The sequence below is a fragment of the Crassostrea angulata genome, unplaced genomic scaffold (genome assembly GCF_025612915.1).
Source record: "Crassostrea angulata isolate pt1a10 unplaced genomic scaffold, ASM2561291v2 HiC_scaffold_1, whole genome shotgun sequence".
Taxonomy (NCBI): Eukaryota; Metazoa; Mollusca; class Bivalvia; order Ostreida; family Ostreidae; genus Magallana; species Magallana angulata.
In genome coordinates this window covers 193,093-207,369 of record NW_026441566.1, presented here as the reverse complement: position 1 = coordinate 207,369, position 14,277 = coordinate 193,093, and the positions used below count along the sequence as shown (strand labels likewise).

The 14,277-nt window shown below is 35.7% G+C and overlaps 1 protein-coding gene across 1 annotated transcript; it reads left to right on the top strand.

Moving 5' to 3' along the window:
• Positions 1 to 2,134: 2,134 nt before the first annotated feature.
• On the top strand, positions 2,135 to 6,237 carry LOC128168513 (heat shock 70 kDa protein 12A-like). Its single transcript, XM_052834722.1, has 4 exons — positions 2,135 to 2,591; positions 3,405 to 3,746; positions 3,869 to 4,019; positions 4,109 to 6,237. Exons 1-4 carry the CDS (start codon positions 2,199 to 2,201, stop codon positions 5,245 to 5,247), a joined length of 2,025 nt encoding a protein of 674 aa, XP_052690682.1. The 5' UTR covers positions 2,135 to 2,198; the 3' UTR covers positions 5,248 to 6,237.
• The last annotated feature ends 8,040 nt before the right edge of the window (positions 6,238 to 14,277 follow it).

The window sequence follows — 14,277 nt, the reverse complement described above, 5'->3', positions numbered from 1 at the left end:
CGCTGTGAATTTTATTGCCCCAAGTTGGGGCAACCCACATATCGAAGGAATAAATTAAATTCCAAGAGATTTCTTCACGGGACGCCCAAATATTTGGTTGCATAAAGAAGGGAAAAGTTGTTTTTTCCCTTTTGACCTTTGTGTTGACCCCGCAAAGGGGAACAACTTTTGCAAAGTGTGGATTGGACTTATGACCGAGGGGTCATTTTTCTGCGTAGAATTATGACCGGGGGGGGGGGGGGGTCATTATTCTACGTCGAAAAAAGACCCCCGGTCATTATTCTACGGGGGTCATTATTCTTCATTACACCGGTTCTACTTTTCTCAACTGTTCTGATCTAACACTATTTATAGAACGGGGATTTCCAAGATAAACACTGTCAACAAAATGTAAAGTTGTGTCTGTTTTACTATCAGCAAACAAAATGCAACCTTGTGAATATAAAAACTTGAAAATTTAACCTTCAAAAATAAATAAAACACATTATTTGATTCACGAAATAGAAAATTAAGCGTCTTCTCACGATTTTGTCTGCTTGAAATCAATCAACATTTACAGCGAGGTTTGCTGTTCCTTTTCCAGGAATATTGTAACGAACATATAGGCCTATAAACTTTCACGGTAACACTGCTGTTCAAATTTAGTAACTATAATTTTTAAATTTACACACGTACATGATCGGTCATCATAATAAGCGTGGTAAAGAAAAGCTATGAGTAATGCATCAACTCCTTCGGCGCATTCCAAGCGGCAGATAAACCATTTAAGTACATCATTGGCTAGCTAGATACCACAACGTTTACAAAAGTCGCTTATACATACTATTCTTTGTCGACATACCAACTATTTTCGTCCACGATCGCCTCTCCTTGGATCTCCATGGTTATGTCCAGTTGCATATTGTTGTATTATTGTTGTTATCCCAGCTCTTCACAATAGTTCTTCGTTCGTTAAAACCATCGTGATTATTTTCCTTTCTTTTCCAGTCCGATACATTGAAAACCATAGTCCAAGGGAAAACACCGCAAATGACAACGGAATATAACTATTCGATGAAGATAACAAGAAGAATTATATTTTACAGGTCTAAACAAATGCTAAATTTTGTATGCTGACCCATCGTTGATTATTGATATATTTTTTTAAAATCAAATGCGACGTTTTTCTCTTAAGGCTCCCAGAGTCAACGCTAAGGTATCTCCTTGCTACAGTGTCACAAACTTTTGTGGGTTCTGTGTTTTTCTCTAAGAACCAGTAGATCTTAATAAATCTATTGAAGACGAACACAAGTTTCTGTTGAATCAAGTGTATTATACGAACAAGTTGTAATAGTACATCCAAATAACTCTCTCTCCTAGCTCTCTTTCTTCTGGCTCTGGCCCCCGGTTCCCCCTCATACATTCTCTCTCTCCCCCTTTTATACACTGCCCAGAGACCTAACAATGTTAGGGCATTAGGGCAGCAGGCTCCACTACTGAGGCCTGCTACACCATTAGGGCATTAGGGCAGCAGGCTCCAGTATCGAGGCCTGCTACTCCATTAGGGCATTAGGGCAGCAGGCTCCAGTATTACCCAGGGCCTGCTACACCATTAGGGCACCTGTTAGGGCAGCAGGCTCCAGTATTAGGGCCTACTGCACTATCAGGGCACTAAAATTAGGGCACCATAATAAGGGCACCAATTAAAAAACAAATTAACAGTAGTTATTTATAAAACAATAATGCTTAAAACAAAAACACTACACTAAATATAATCTGGTTTGTTATCCGTAATATTTTGAAAACAAGCTTGAAAAACAACGACAAAATATTAAAATACATATGCCTTCCGAACGTATTGATCTGGTTGGAGCAGGTCCAGAACTCCCCCAGTGTTAACAGTTACTTTGTATTACGAAATGAATCAGCAAGAAAGAAAATATAATTGAATTTTCATTAGGAAAATGCACTGTTTCTTTACTTTAGCCCTACATAGGATTTTCAAGGTATGATCTTGTTTTTTCGAGTAACCATTTTCCAGACACTGTTTTTTTTTACATGCCTCGTTCTAATATATTAAATGGTAAAGGTATATTGAGAACGCGATAAGTCGATCAGGCGCGTCGAATGCAGAGATTAACTGATATGCGTTTAACCAAACCGAAAGTAACGGAATGGCGGCCTAAAATCTATTGTTAAATATTCTGTTTTGTTTCAGAATGGACGATTACTTCAGTCCTTGGCCCGTTGTGTGCGCCATTGACTTTGGGACAACCTACAGTGGCTATGCTTATTCCATGCGACCAGACTATGAGAGGAACCCTTTAAATATCGAGTTCAATCCGCCATGGTCAAATGCAGAAATGATGACACCAAAAACACCGACCTGTATCCTGTTCGATAAGTCGGAAAACTTTCATTCTTTTGGGTACGAGGCTGAAAAGAAATATAGAAATCTAGCTGAGAAAGCTCAACAGGAATTAGAGACTGATGAAGACGACGATAGCGATGATAGCGACGACGAAAAAGAAGAAAATAAAATCGAAGAAGACAACGTTACTGAATGGCTCTATTTCAGAAGATTTAAAATGAATCTGTATCAAGACGATTTGGTAGGTATTTTAGTGCTTTAACAATGTTACTACCTGGTGTTTCCAAAGAGCTTCCTATACATTGGAATTTTCGTACTATGTCCATGTGATGATTTAAGGTTCCATACATCTACCAAATATATATATATATATATATATATATATATATATATATATATATATATATATATATATATATATATATATATATATATAAATTGTAGATTGTGACAGTATAATTCTATTGAAATTTTATCTTACATCTTGCTTGTATTTAAATGTAAAATTGGTGTAGTTGTTATCTTTTCTTGATTTATCTGTAGTTTTGAGAAATCAGTATTGCTATAGTGCTATGATCTTTCATATATTATATATGTTTTATTGTTTGATGTAGCCTATTTTACGAATGTGTTAAACTTCAAATCATTGAATTACAATCGTTCTTTCTTTAAAATCAGTAACCATGATTTTCTTTATCGAAAGTACAATAGTGACAAGACCATGATGTCTATCATTCTTTTAGTTTCTCTAAATTATATATGTATGTCCGCCTTTCAACGTTGTATATTTTTTTGTAAATTCTTTTTCTATTAATTAGTAACTAGTTTTTCATCATCCTCTTATATTCCCTTACATCAAATTTTGAATCACGGACATACTGTACTAACTTAATAAAATTAGTAATCATATCTTATGTTATTTAAAGTTATTTATCATAAAGGATGGGATAGATTTTAGTATCATAGGATTGGGGCATATTCCACGCTAATCTAATAACTTGATAAGAAAAGAATATAAACATTCACGTAAACGAATTACTCTTTTTTATTACAGATGACAAAGCAAAAATTAAAGAAATTGAAACTAAGCGCAGAAAACGGGAAAAAACTTCCAGCTTTAAAAGTATTTTCAGAAGCAATAAAATATCTGAAAAATCACTTTGAAGCCTTACTACTTAAAACAACAATAAGAGATGATCGTAAAGAAAATTCAACAAATTCAGATACGACACGAGAACAAAGTGATACCTCTGTGTCAACAAGCACACAGGAAACGAACTCAAAACGTTATGATCCCAATAGTTCGTCCTGGTCAGACGACATTTTGTGGGTCTTAACAGTTCCTGCAATTTGGTCTGACCAAGCAAAGCAGTTCATGCGAGAAGCTGCTATACAGGTTTTTGTAACGTTATTTACTTATCACTTGTAATCGAGCTGTTATTTCAAGCATTCTGTTTGACCCTTTTTTATGATAAACTTTGTATTCCGCTGCCTGACATATCGAATTGACTCTTTTAGGCTGGTATAAGAGACGATCATTTAGTACTGGCGCTGGAACCGGAGTCCGCAGCCCTTCTTTGTAAGCAGTTAGCCCTGACCAAAAAAGCAGATGACATCAAGGTACAGATGTTTGAACCTGGTAGCAAGTTCATGGTCGTCGATTGCGGTGGTACGTTTACAGTGTTATTCATTCTTAATTTACTGAATGTTTTTGGACATTAATTGCAGTGGAAACATACTGTGCTGTTTGTTTTATAGGAGGAACAGTAGATGTGACAGCGTACAGAGTGGAAAACAACCAAGCTCTGAGAGAGTTGCATTGCGCATCTGGAGACGCAGTTGGGGGAACAAATGTGGACAAACTATTTTTCCAACTTCTCAATGACATTTTTGGGAAGGACGTTGTGAAAAGATTTCAGAAAAAATCACCATCAGACTGGCATGAATTGATGAGAAGTTTTGAAGTTAAGAAACGTGGTATTGGGCTTAAAAATCCTAACGAAAAGGAGAAAGAACTGATCACTTTTTCGAATTTAGCTGAGCTAATTAGCGAATTTACGGAAGCAAATGGAAACAGTAAAAATGCCATTTCTAAACGGATACAAGAGATGGATTTAAAAAAGAAAATAAAATGTAACGGCCCAAAGATGCGTATAGACGAAACTTACTTGACTGAAAGAGTTTTCTCTGGCCCAATTAAAGATATTGTGAAACATTTGAAAAATTTATTCGCTAAGAAAGATGTTAAAGGTATTGGTATGATATTGCTTGTTGGGGGATTCTCCGAATGTCCACTTTTGCAAGATGAAATTAGGAGAGAATTTCCAGACAAGACAATTGTTAATCCGCGAGATGGCAGCATTGCCGTGATGAAAGGAGCGGTGTTGTTTGGACACAGTGCTGAGATTATAGCTCAAAAAAGGATAGAACAGGGACATCGGCTCCACGAAGTAAAAGAAGTCTCTGAATGCATAGTTCGTAGGAGTAGGGCGTACTATGGGGTTGCAACAGATGTCCCCTTTGTTGATGGTGAACATCTCCCAGTTTGTAAATATACTAACGAAGAAGGTTTATCTATGTGTTCAGATATATTTGATTGCTTGATAAAGAAAAACCAAGAGATGGAAATAGGAAAATCTGTTTTTGAAAAGACATTCAGAGCCTCTAGTACCTCATGGGCGAACGTAGAAATTTATCGATCAGACAGGGAGGTACAATACTGTCATGAAGATGGCTGTCGAAACGTTGGAAACATTCGTGCCCATTATTCAGATGACACTGGTGATAGGAGATTATTTAAAATCCAGCTATATTTTGGTTTCACAGAAAAAATAGCAATAGCAATGGACATGAGGACACAGAAAACCTGGAAGGCCAAACTCGACTGTCTTCTGTAGAATATCATCAAACTTTATAACAAACGCAACTCACTACTGATATATAAACTATATGTATAGAATCATTATAAACAATAGAAACACCCTGAATGAGAGCTCTCAGATATGACATCAACAGGAATCTTGGGTTAGTGAAATACCTCTGTTGAGCCGATTTCTTCATTGTCTTAAACAATGCCTTTATGATTCAATGGACATGATAATTGTTTTATCCGAGGACTTACAGAGCCAGGGTTAAAAAGAAACATTTCTTACGCAATATATAAGCTGCGAATATTTGCCCAATTTGATGTCTCTTGCTTATGCAGTCGTCAGAAAGTCTTGGAATGACAATTTTGTTGACGGAATCCCAATGAATTTAGACTATGATATTTGAACAAGTACTATTTTACCTGGCATATATTTGCCAAAAGACATCTCTCTAGAGGTTGTAAAGCATAAGCATATGGCGATGGAAACTTTAATATGAGCGTAATTTTGAATGGCAGAACCCAGAATTGTCCCTTAAAGGACTGGCCATATTAAAACCAAAGGAAGACATTTTTGTCTTTTATTTCACAATCAGTATTAAAGACATCTCTTCTCTTGCGATATTGATTTAAACCATTAGAGTAAAATTTATATGGCAAAATAATTTTTGACGACATAAAAAATCAACATTCTGGCTTTTTTTGTCTTTTGTAATGAAAGCAATGGGTGTCTGTTTTTAACCCCTAAAAGATTTAGCCTGGGACATTTCTAGCTGAACAAGGAATTCGGTAATTCATTTCTTTACGAATAGCACTGACTTTCCAAAATAGTTGCCTTCCATATACTCGCATTATCTGTCTGACCATCTCGTCAGACTGACATCAAGCAATTAAAATTATACTAATCTTTCCAAAAACACTTCATTATTGACGGTGATTTTAAAGTTAAAGTTTCTGATAAACTTTTTAACAAATTGATTGAATTGAACACTTTTGAAAGAAATTTTACATGAGGACCACAAAAAACGCATTTTTAAATGACGCTTGATAAAGAATATACAAGAAAAAAATTCAATGAAATTTCGTCTGCTAAGCATTTCGAGTTTTTCGGTAAGGTCAAACGTCTCTCAATTCTTAAAAAGAACATAAACCTTGTTGACTTTTTATTGAACAACAACTTGCTGATGAAATAAACAATCAAATCAATTGATTAATTTAAAAACACAAACAAACGCTTCCCGGTTATTATTTTTAGGGACGTGTCAACACTCAAGCGTCACAGCTACTTATAGCAAAGCACGTCAGTATATTCAACAGTCGGCATAATAATAACAAAAGTGTTGTGTTGTGCATGTACTATGCCTAAATAGTAGTCAGGGTTTGATACATAGTACCCTCGCCTCCGGCTCGTGCACGATGTATCAAACCCTGACTACTATTTAGGCATAGTACATGCACAAATCAAAACTATTATATAATTATGGATCCCCGATTTCAGTTGAAAATGTGCGAATTCCAAATGAGCATAAACCCTAAACACTTCTGTTGAGATTCAGTTCCTCTGCTGCACAATATCGTTATCTCCTTTCATTTTAGGAGTTTCTGTTTCATCTAAGATTAAATGAAAATTTAACAATTTCTGCGTTTTCTCATTTCAAGTAGGTGTTATTGTTTGGATATGTTGAATAATGAAGAATTGCTATAATGTTGAGGTTAAACGAATTTCCTGAAGCTCACCGTTGACTGTAGTCATCGATTCTATTTGTCTTCATAGCTGCATACAAGCAGCCCACGGAGTATTTTATGTATCTTAAAGCTATGTTTCATTTGCATGTGCAATACAACATTTGATACAACTCTCTCCCTGAATGTGAATATGTGAATGCACTTTACGTTCCGAAGTTGTTGAGGGTGTTTTAGAGAAAGTGGCAATATGGCACTGCGGTCTACAATTGTTTCATTGTAAAGGAACAGTTCCACTCTAGAAGACAAGTGTATAAAAATGTAAAAATAAAAATGATCGTTTGAAAAAGGACTGCTTTGATAAGATTCAGTATTTGCCACCAGTTTTGAAAATGTATCTTTATAATACCGAATTACGCATTAACTGCATCATTTCAAATACACATATTCTTTATTTTTTGCATGTTGATATTCTACTTATTTCTAACTACTATTGACATATTTAATAAAATCTTTTCATAGCGTTGATTATAAGGCAAACAATCGTAATAAGAAATCCCTAAATAGTGCTTTTTAATCCCAAGTACGTTCCACTGCTCAAAGTGGTCCCCCCAAAATCCTTACATTTCTTTGCCTCTTGTCTGACTCTCTCTCTCTTTTTATCATTTTTCTGGCTTTTGTCTAGGAATGTGCAAACGACCTACAAATGTTACTATGCTTTTGGTGTACACGCCAATACAATTTGATGTATAAATGTGTTTAAATTAAATCGATGATTTGCAGAAAGTTTATAGTCTATGTTGCAAGTTAAACTAAGAAATTACGTATAACTTTTTAAATATATTTCAATATATTGCAAAAACTGACTGTGAGAATGAACAAAATATTGTATATCTCGTCCTGAACTGTTTTATAGCAGGATCTACCGTTATATTCAATAATATTCTAACATTCGTCGTTACGGTACTGTCAAGGCAATTCAAACTATACAGGATTACAACCTGAAGTATTTATCATGACTTTGGAAAATTACAAGAGCTGAAAGAACAAGGTTCTGCTTTTTAAAGAAAAAAATTAATGTTAGCATTTTCTTTCAATGAGCTTTACGAAACTTCTTTAATAATTCTGTCCTTTTAATGGCCAAAAACTGTTTTGTTGTCTTTTGTTACTACATGTATATCAAATTGTTTTCTATCAAATGATGAAGCTTTGTCATCAAATCAACTGAAAAGTGACTGAATATTAACTAAACATCCAATGAAGGACCGAACTATGCCATTCTGATTCATTCATCTTTTCAGACATTCCGTTTAACTTTCATTTGACTGAATGGCAAAGGTTCATTCTGAACACTTTTTAGCTCACCTGAGCCAAAGGCTCAAGTGAGCTTTTCTGATCACAATTTGTCCGTTGTCTGTCGTTATTGTTGTCGTCGTCGTCGTCGTCGTCGTTGTCGTCGTTAACTTTTCACATTTTCATCTTCTTCTCAAGAACCACTGGGCAGATTTCAACCAAATTTGGCACAAAGCACCACTAGGTGAAGGGGATTCAAGTTTGTTCAAATGAAGGGCCACGCCTTCTTTAAAGGTGAGATAATTGAGAATTATTGAAAATTTGTTAGATTTTTCAAAAATCTTCTTCTCAAAAACTATTCGGCCTGAAAAGCTAAAACTTGTGTGGAGGCATCCTCAGGTAGTGTAGATTTAAGTTTGTTCAAATCATGGTCCCCGGGGGTTGGGAGGGGCCACAAGAAGGGGATCAAGTTTTATATAGGAATATATAAAGAAAATATTTAAAAATCTTCTTCTCAAAAACTATTAGGCCAGAAAAGCTCAAATTAAAATGGGAGCATCCACAGGTAGTGTAGATTCAAGCTCGTTCAAATCATGGTCCCCGGGGGGTAGGGTGGGGCCACAATTGGGGGATCAAGTTTTACATAGGAATATATAGAGAAAATCTTTAAAAATCTTCTTCTCAAAAACTATTTGGCCAGAAAAGCTCAAATTAAAATGGGAGCATCCACAGGCAGTGTAGTTTCAAATTTGTTCAAATCATGGTCCCCGGGGGTAGGGTGGGGCCACAATTGGGGGATCAAGTTTTACATAGGAATATATTGAGAAAATCTTTAAAAATCTTCTTCTCAAAAACTATTTGGCCAGAAAAGCTCAAATTTGAGTGGAAGCATCCTCAGATAGTGTAGATTCAAGTTTGTTCAAATCATGGTCCCTGGGGGTAGGATGGGGCCACAATAGGGGGATGAATTTTTACATAGGAATATATCGAGAAAATCTTTAAAAATCTTCTTCTCAAAAACTATTAGGCCAGAAAAGCTCAAATTATAATGGAATCATCTTCAGGCAGTGTAGATTCAAGCTCGTTCAAATCATGGTCCCCGATGGGTAGGGTGGGGCCAAAATGGGGGGATCAAGTTTTACATAGGAATATATAGAGAAAATCTTCTTCTCAAAACCTATTAGGCCAGGAAAGCTCAAATTTGAATGGAAGCATTCTCAGGTATTGTAGATTCAAGTTTGTTCAAATCATGGTCCCTGAGGGTAGGGTGGGGCCACAATTGGGGGATCAAGTTGTACATAGGAATATATAGAAAAGTCTTTAAAAATCTTCTTCTCAAAAACTACTTGACCAAGAAAGCTCAAATTGGCGGGTAACCATCCTCAGATAATGTAGATTCAAGTTCGTTCAAATCATGGTCCCCGGGGGGTAGGGTGGGGCCAACATGGGGGGATCAAGTTTTACATAGGAATATATAGAGAAAATCTTCTTCTCAAAAACTATTAGGCCAGGAAAGCTCAAATTTGAATGGAAGCATTCTCAGGTATTGTAGATTCAAGTTTGTTCAAATTATGGTCCCTGAGGGTAGGGTGGGGCCACAATTGGGGGATCAAGTTGTACATAGGAATATATAGAAAAGTCTTTAAAAATCTTCTTCTCAAAAACTATTTGACCAAGAAAGCTCAAATTGGCGGGTAACCATCCTCAGATAATGTAGATTCAAGTTTGTTCAAATCATGGTCCCCGGGGGGTAGGGTGGGGCCAAAATGGGGGGATCAAGTTTTACATAGGAATATATAGAGAAAATCTTCTTCTCAAAAACTATTAGGCCAGGAAAGCTCAAATTTGAATGGAAGCATTCTCAGGTATTGTAGATTCAAGTTTGTTCAAATCATGGTCCCTGAGGGTAGGGTGGGGATTCAAGTTTGTTCAAATCATGGTCCCTGGGGGTTGGGCGGGGCCACAATGGGGGATACATTTTTATACATTGAGAAAATCTCTAAAAAATCTTCTTCTCAAAACTATTAGGCCAGGAAAGCCCAAATCTGAGTGGCCGCATTTCCAAATCGTATAGATTCAAGTTTTTTAAAATAATAGTCCAGTGGTATGGTGAGGCCACAGTGGGGGATGCATTTTTACATAGGAATATAAAGAGAAAATCTTTAAAAGTCTTCTTTTTAAAGACCATTTGGCCAGAAAAGCTTGAACTTGTGTAGAGGCATCCTCGGGTATTGTAAATTTAAAATCACAGTCCCTAGTGGTAGGGCGGGTCCGTGATGGCAGTTTGAATTTTTTCATAGGAATATTTAGAGAAAATCTTAAAAAATATTATGGGAAAGTTTTTCAGTCCAAAACTCAGTACTTAGTGTGAAAGCACAGGTTATGCAGATATAAGTTTGATGAAACCATGATACCCTAGAGAAAAGTGGGGCCACAAAATGGGGGGGGGGGTATATAGGAATAGAGAAAAATCTTCTTACAGGTACAACAACAAAAGGGGCTTGGTATTTACCAAAAGAAAGAGGTGGATAAAAATTGGCAGATTTTCAATTTTTTAGCAAGATCTACTGTACAAGATATTTTGAAACTGTAATGCTAATTTGATCAGAATTAAGGCAATTGTTGCTCAGGTGAGCGATGTGGCCCCTGGGCCTCTTGTTTATTCTTATGATTACATAAAAGCACGTACAAGCCCTAGTTCTGTGGATTATTTATCAAGTTACAAGGAAAAATCAGCAGTTATTTGAACAAAAATTTCCTATGATTCTTTTTTATAGTTTATAGTACAAATCTTGGGAAACATTAAGGTATTTTCTACGTCAAACCTACATGTTAGATTGAGACCAAAGCTATCATAGGAATAGCCTAAACTAAGATGACTTAAATCATTATTACGTAGAGACGCAAGTGTAACGTTTGTTAGAATTCAAGTAGTTATTATATACATGTTCGTTACACATGTATTTGATAAGGTCACATCGATATCATTCAGATCTTTTAAACATGATTTCATTAGATATTTCAAATTCGTAAGTTGCGTACACGAATAAACACCTCTCAAACCGCTTTAATTGTCATAGGAAACTCAAACATTATCTAAAGACATTCTGTTTTCAAAACTCCTTGAAGGAACCAGATAATTTGAATTAAAATGTAAACAAGAACGTTTGGGGAAAAGATATTGTATTTTTAATATTCACAGTCGTATCATTTGATATATGAAAAAAGCACTATTAAAGCTGACATGAATTCATAAAAGCATTTGCATGGTCGCCATATTAGTTTCGATCGCTCCTCTCCTACCACTGCGGTATATATACCGGTTGAGAAAGTTACGGTCGGTTGCTTTCCGATCGAGGCATTCAGGTTGCACGGACTTCTAAATGCATGAACTACACATTGTAGTAAAATTTTTGTAGTAAAGAATAAAGAAAACAACAATCAATGAAATACAAAATATATTTATTCTGTGAAAGGATTTCCCAAATATCTTTATTATTTTGCACATACAGTGCTGCCTCACTACGCATTCACATCGAATAACGTCTGCGTCTGTTTGAAAACCCCGGCGGCACTACATCGAACACAGTAGATAAATGAAAGTAAATCCCAGAAAGTGACAACGTAAAATCGTTTCCATCCGTTCCAACAAAAACGCACCGTTTCTAAAATCCATGATATCATTGAAATTGCTCGATCTGCCACAGTGTGTTGTTTGCGCATGTGCGATGTTATAACACACACAGGAAAATGGTCCTCACTTATCGAGGAATTTTTTAAGTATCTGTGCCTGGATTTCAGTCTGTCTTGTTTCATCGTGCATTGGATATATCTTGCCAGTGCAGTGGTTGTCATTTTATTTTTCTTCAAAACGCGTTTCTATACGTCTTTTCGTCCAAGGTAACGTGTTCAGGTGTATGAAATTCCTGAATGCGATGAAGCATGAATAGTGCTCTCAGCTTATATAGAGGGTGTGTAGCGATGAGCAGAACAATAGAGATCGACAACTAATATGGCGGTAGTCGGAGATAAAAGGGAAATAATGCGTATTTATGAATTCATGTCAGCTTTAGGTCGTTTAACAAAGTAGCCAAATATAGTATTTTAAAGCATCTTTCTCTTTCTCTTTCTCGTTTCAGGCGCGGATAAAATGAGGGAAGTGGGTTGTACTACTACTGCTTCTATTACACCCACCGCCAGTTTTGATAACTACGAATTATTTGGACAAACGCTCCTTCCATATAAATCTGACGTATCCTGTCCCCCCCCCCCCACCACCAAATAGAAAGTGGCAAGACCCCTCCTATCCCCCTCAATATCTGTGTTCGAGTTAAACAATTTTTACGACCTTTTGTTGTATTAGTTTGATTATCTTGCTGATCTTATACACTTATCATGGAATTTTATGGTATGAAAAGTATTATTTATTTTCAATTGCTAACAAAAACCAGATATATATAATATTTCGGTATAATGTTATCATAATAGAATGTTAGTAAGTAGAGTGTAAAAAACACACCTTCATAATATTTTATGTATCATGTTTACTTATCCATTATCTATTTTCTCCCTTTCCACATCTTTCATTTTCTCACAGAATCCCCATTTTAACGAAACCAACGCGCAGCATTGTGCAAGCGCGCAACAAAACATTGGGACTAGTGTTAATGTCTTATTTCTGAAAGAATCAATGTATCCTGGTACCATTGATTTTTAAAACGTTAACTTAAACGAAAAATATTTTACTATTTCAATATGCATGACTCTATTAACGGCAAAGTTCATGCAACAATGAACAACGTCGGGTGTCTGGGTTTCTTACGAGGTTGTTCGGAAATTATTGAGACAACATAAAAAATTTCCTTTCTAAGTGACAAATATTGGTTAAAACTGGACCATTGAAAAAACCTAAAAAAAATTAATGGGACAAAGTAACATTAAAAAAATATTGAATATTTGTTGACGATAGTTCATAAAAGGTGGTCGGGATACCCGGTGCAGGGATAAACTCGGAGATTAATAAACTTACACAATTACTAATTGTCGGTGGATCAACCTTTAATAGTAAAGGAAATCAAATGATTTATGTTCATTTCGACTAACTCGTGCAAGTTTCACTAGTGTTCGCGTTGAAATACGGAGATAGTACAAGTAGTACCAACTTGTAGAAATCTGACCACGAAGATTTATTGAATTTTGATGTCAAGGCGGCGCAGTGAAAATGCATCAAATTGGTGGGAAGAACACTGAATAGGACCTTTACATGCCAAAAAATTACTTCAACAAGAACTATACAATATAAAGGAATCATGAGCTTCATTTTATCGGATTTTTTAAAACTTTCTTTTTACTAGAATTAAAAGAAAGGGACACTATATCTACTACTTTTTACACAAAAACTGATGTCAACAGTTCTTAAAAATGTGCAGAATGACCTTAACAGACGTTTCACGGACAATTGACATATGGGTAGATATAACTCGATATTTTCCACAAAAAATCAAAAATGGAGAAGATACGTAAACGTTGTTATTTCAAAATGAAAATAAAAATGGGTGAGGAATGAAGAATAATTTATGTTTTTCGTTTGGTTTTTAATGCGGTTAAAACACACGAGCAAGGAAACGCTTTAGCAAGGAAATGACGCTGCGATGAGTTTGGGGTTGCACCGGGTCACTGAACGTAACCAAGTTCGTCAGCTTACCAGAAATGATCTAATGATGTATTTAACTGGAAATTTTCACATTAATGAATTGCATCCTGGTTAACATTTTAGTGAAATTTCAATGGTTTATCTTTTTTCTCAAGGGAGGAAATGTCTCAATAATTTCCGAACAACCCTCTTTTAATATATTGATTACAACAGATTGTGTTAATTTGTCCGGGTTAAAATTATTGTGAACATGAAAATTCATTTCATTGTAATGGGATAAAAAAGCCCCACTCCCTCCCGAGGTAATCATTGATAACACTGACCGACCAAGCTTGAAAACAAGAATAAAATGAAATGAAGATTATAAGCAATAAGATATCAGAAACGAAACTATCTATTTTGTCGAGGATCCTTTTCACAGTGGGTTTTTAA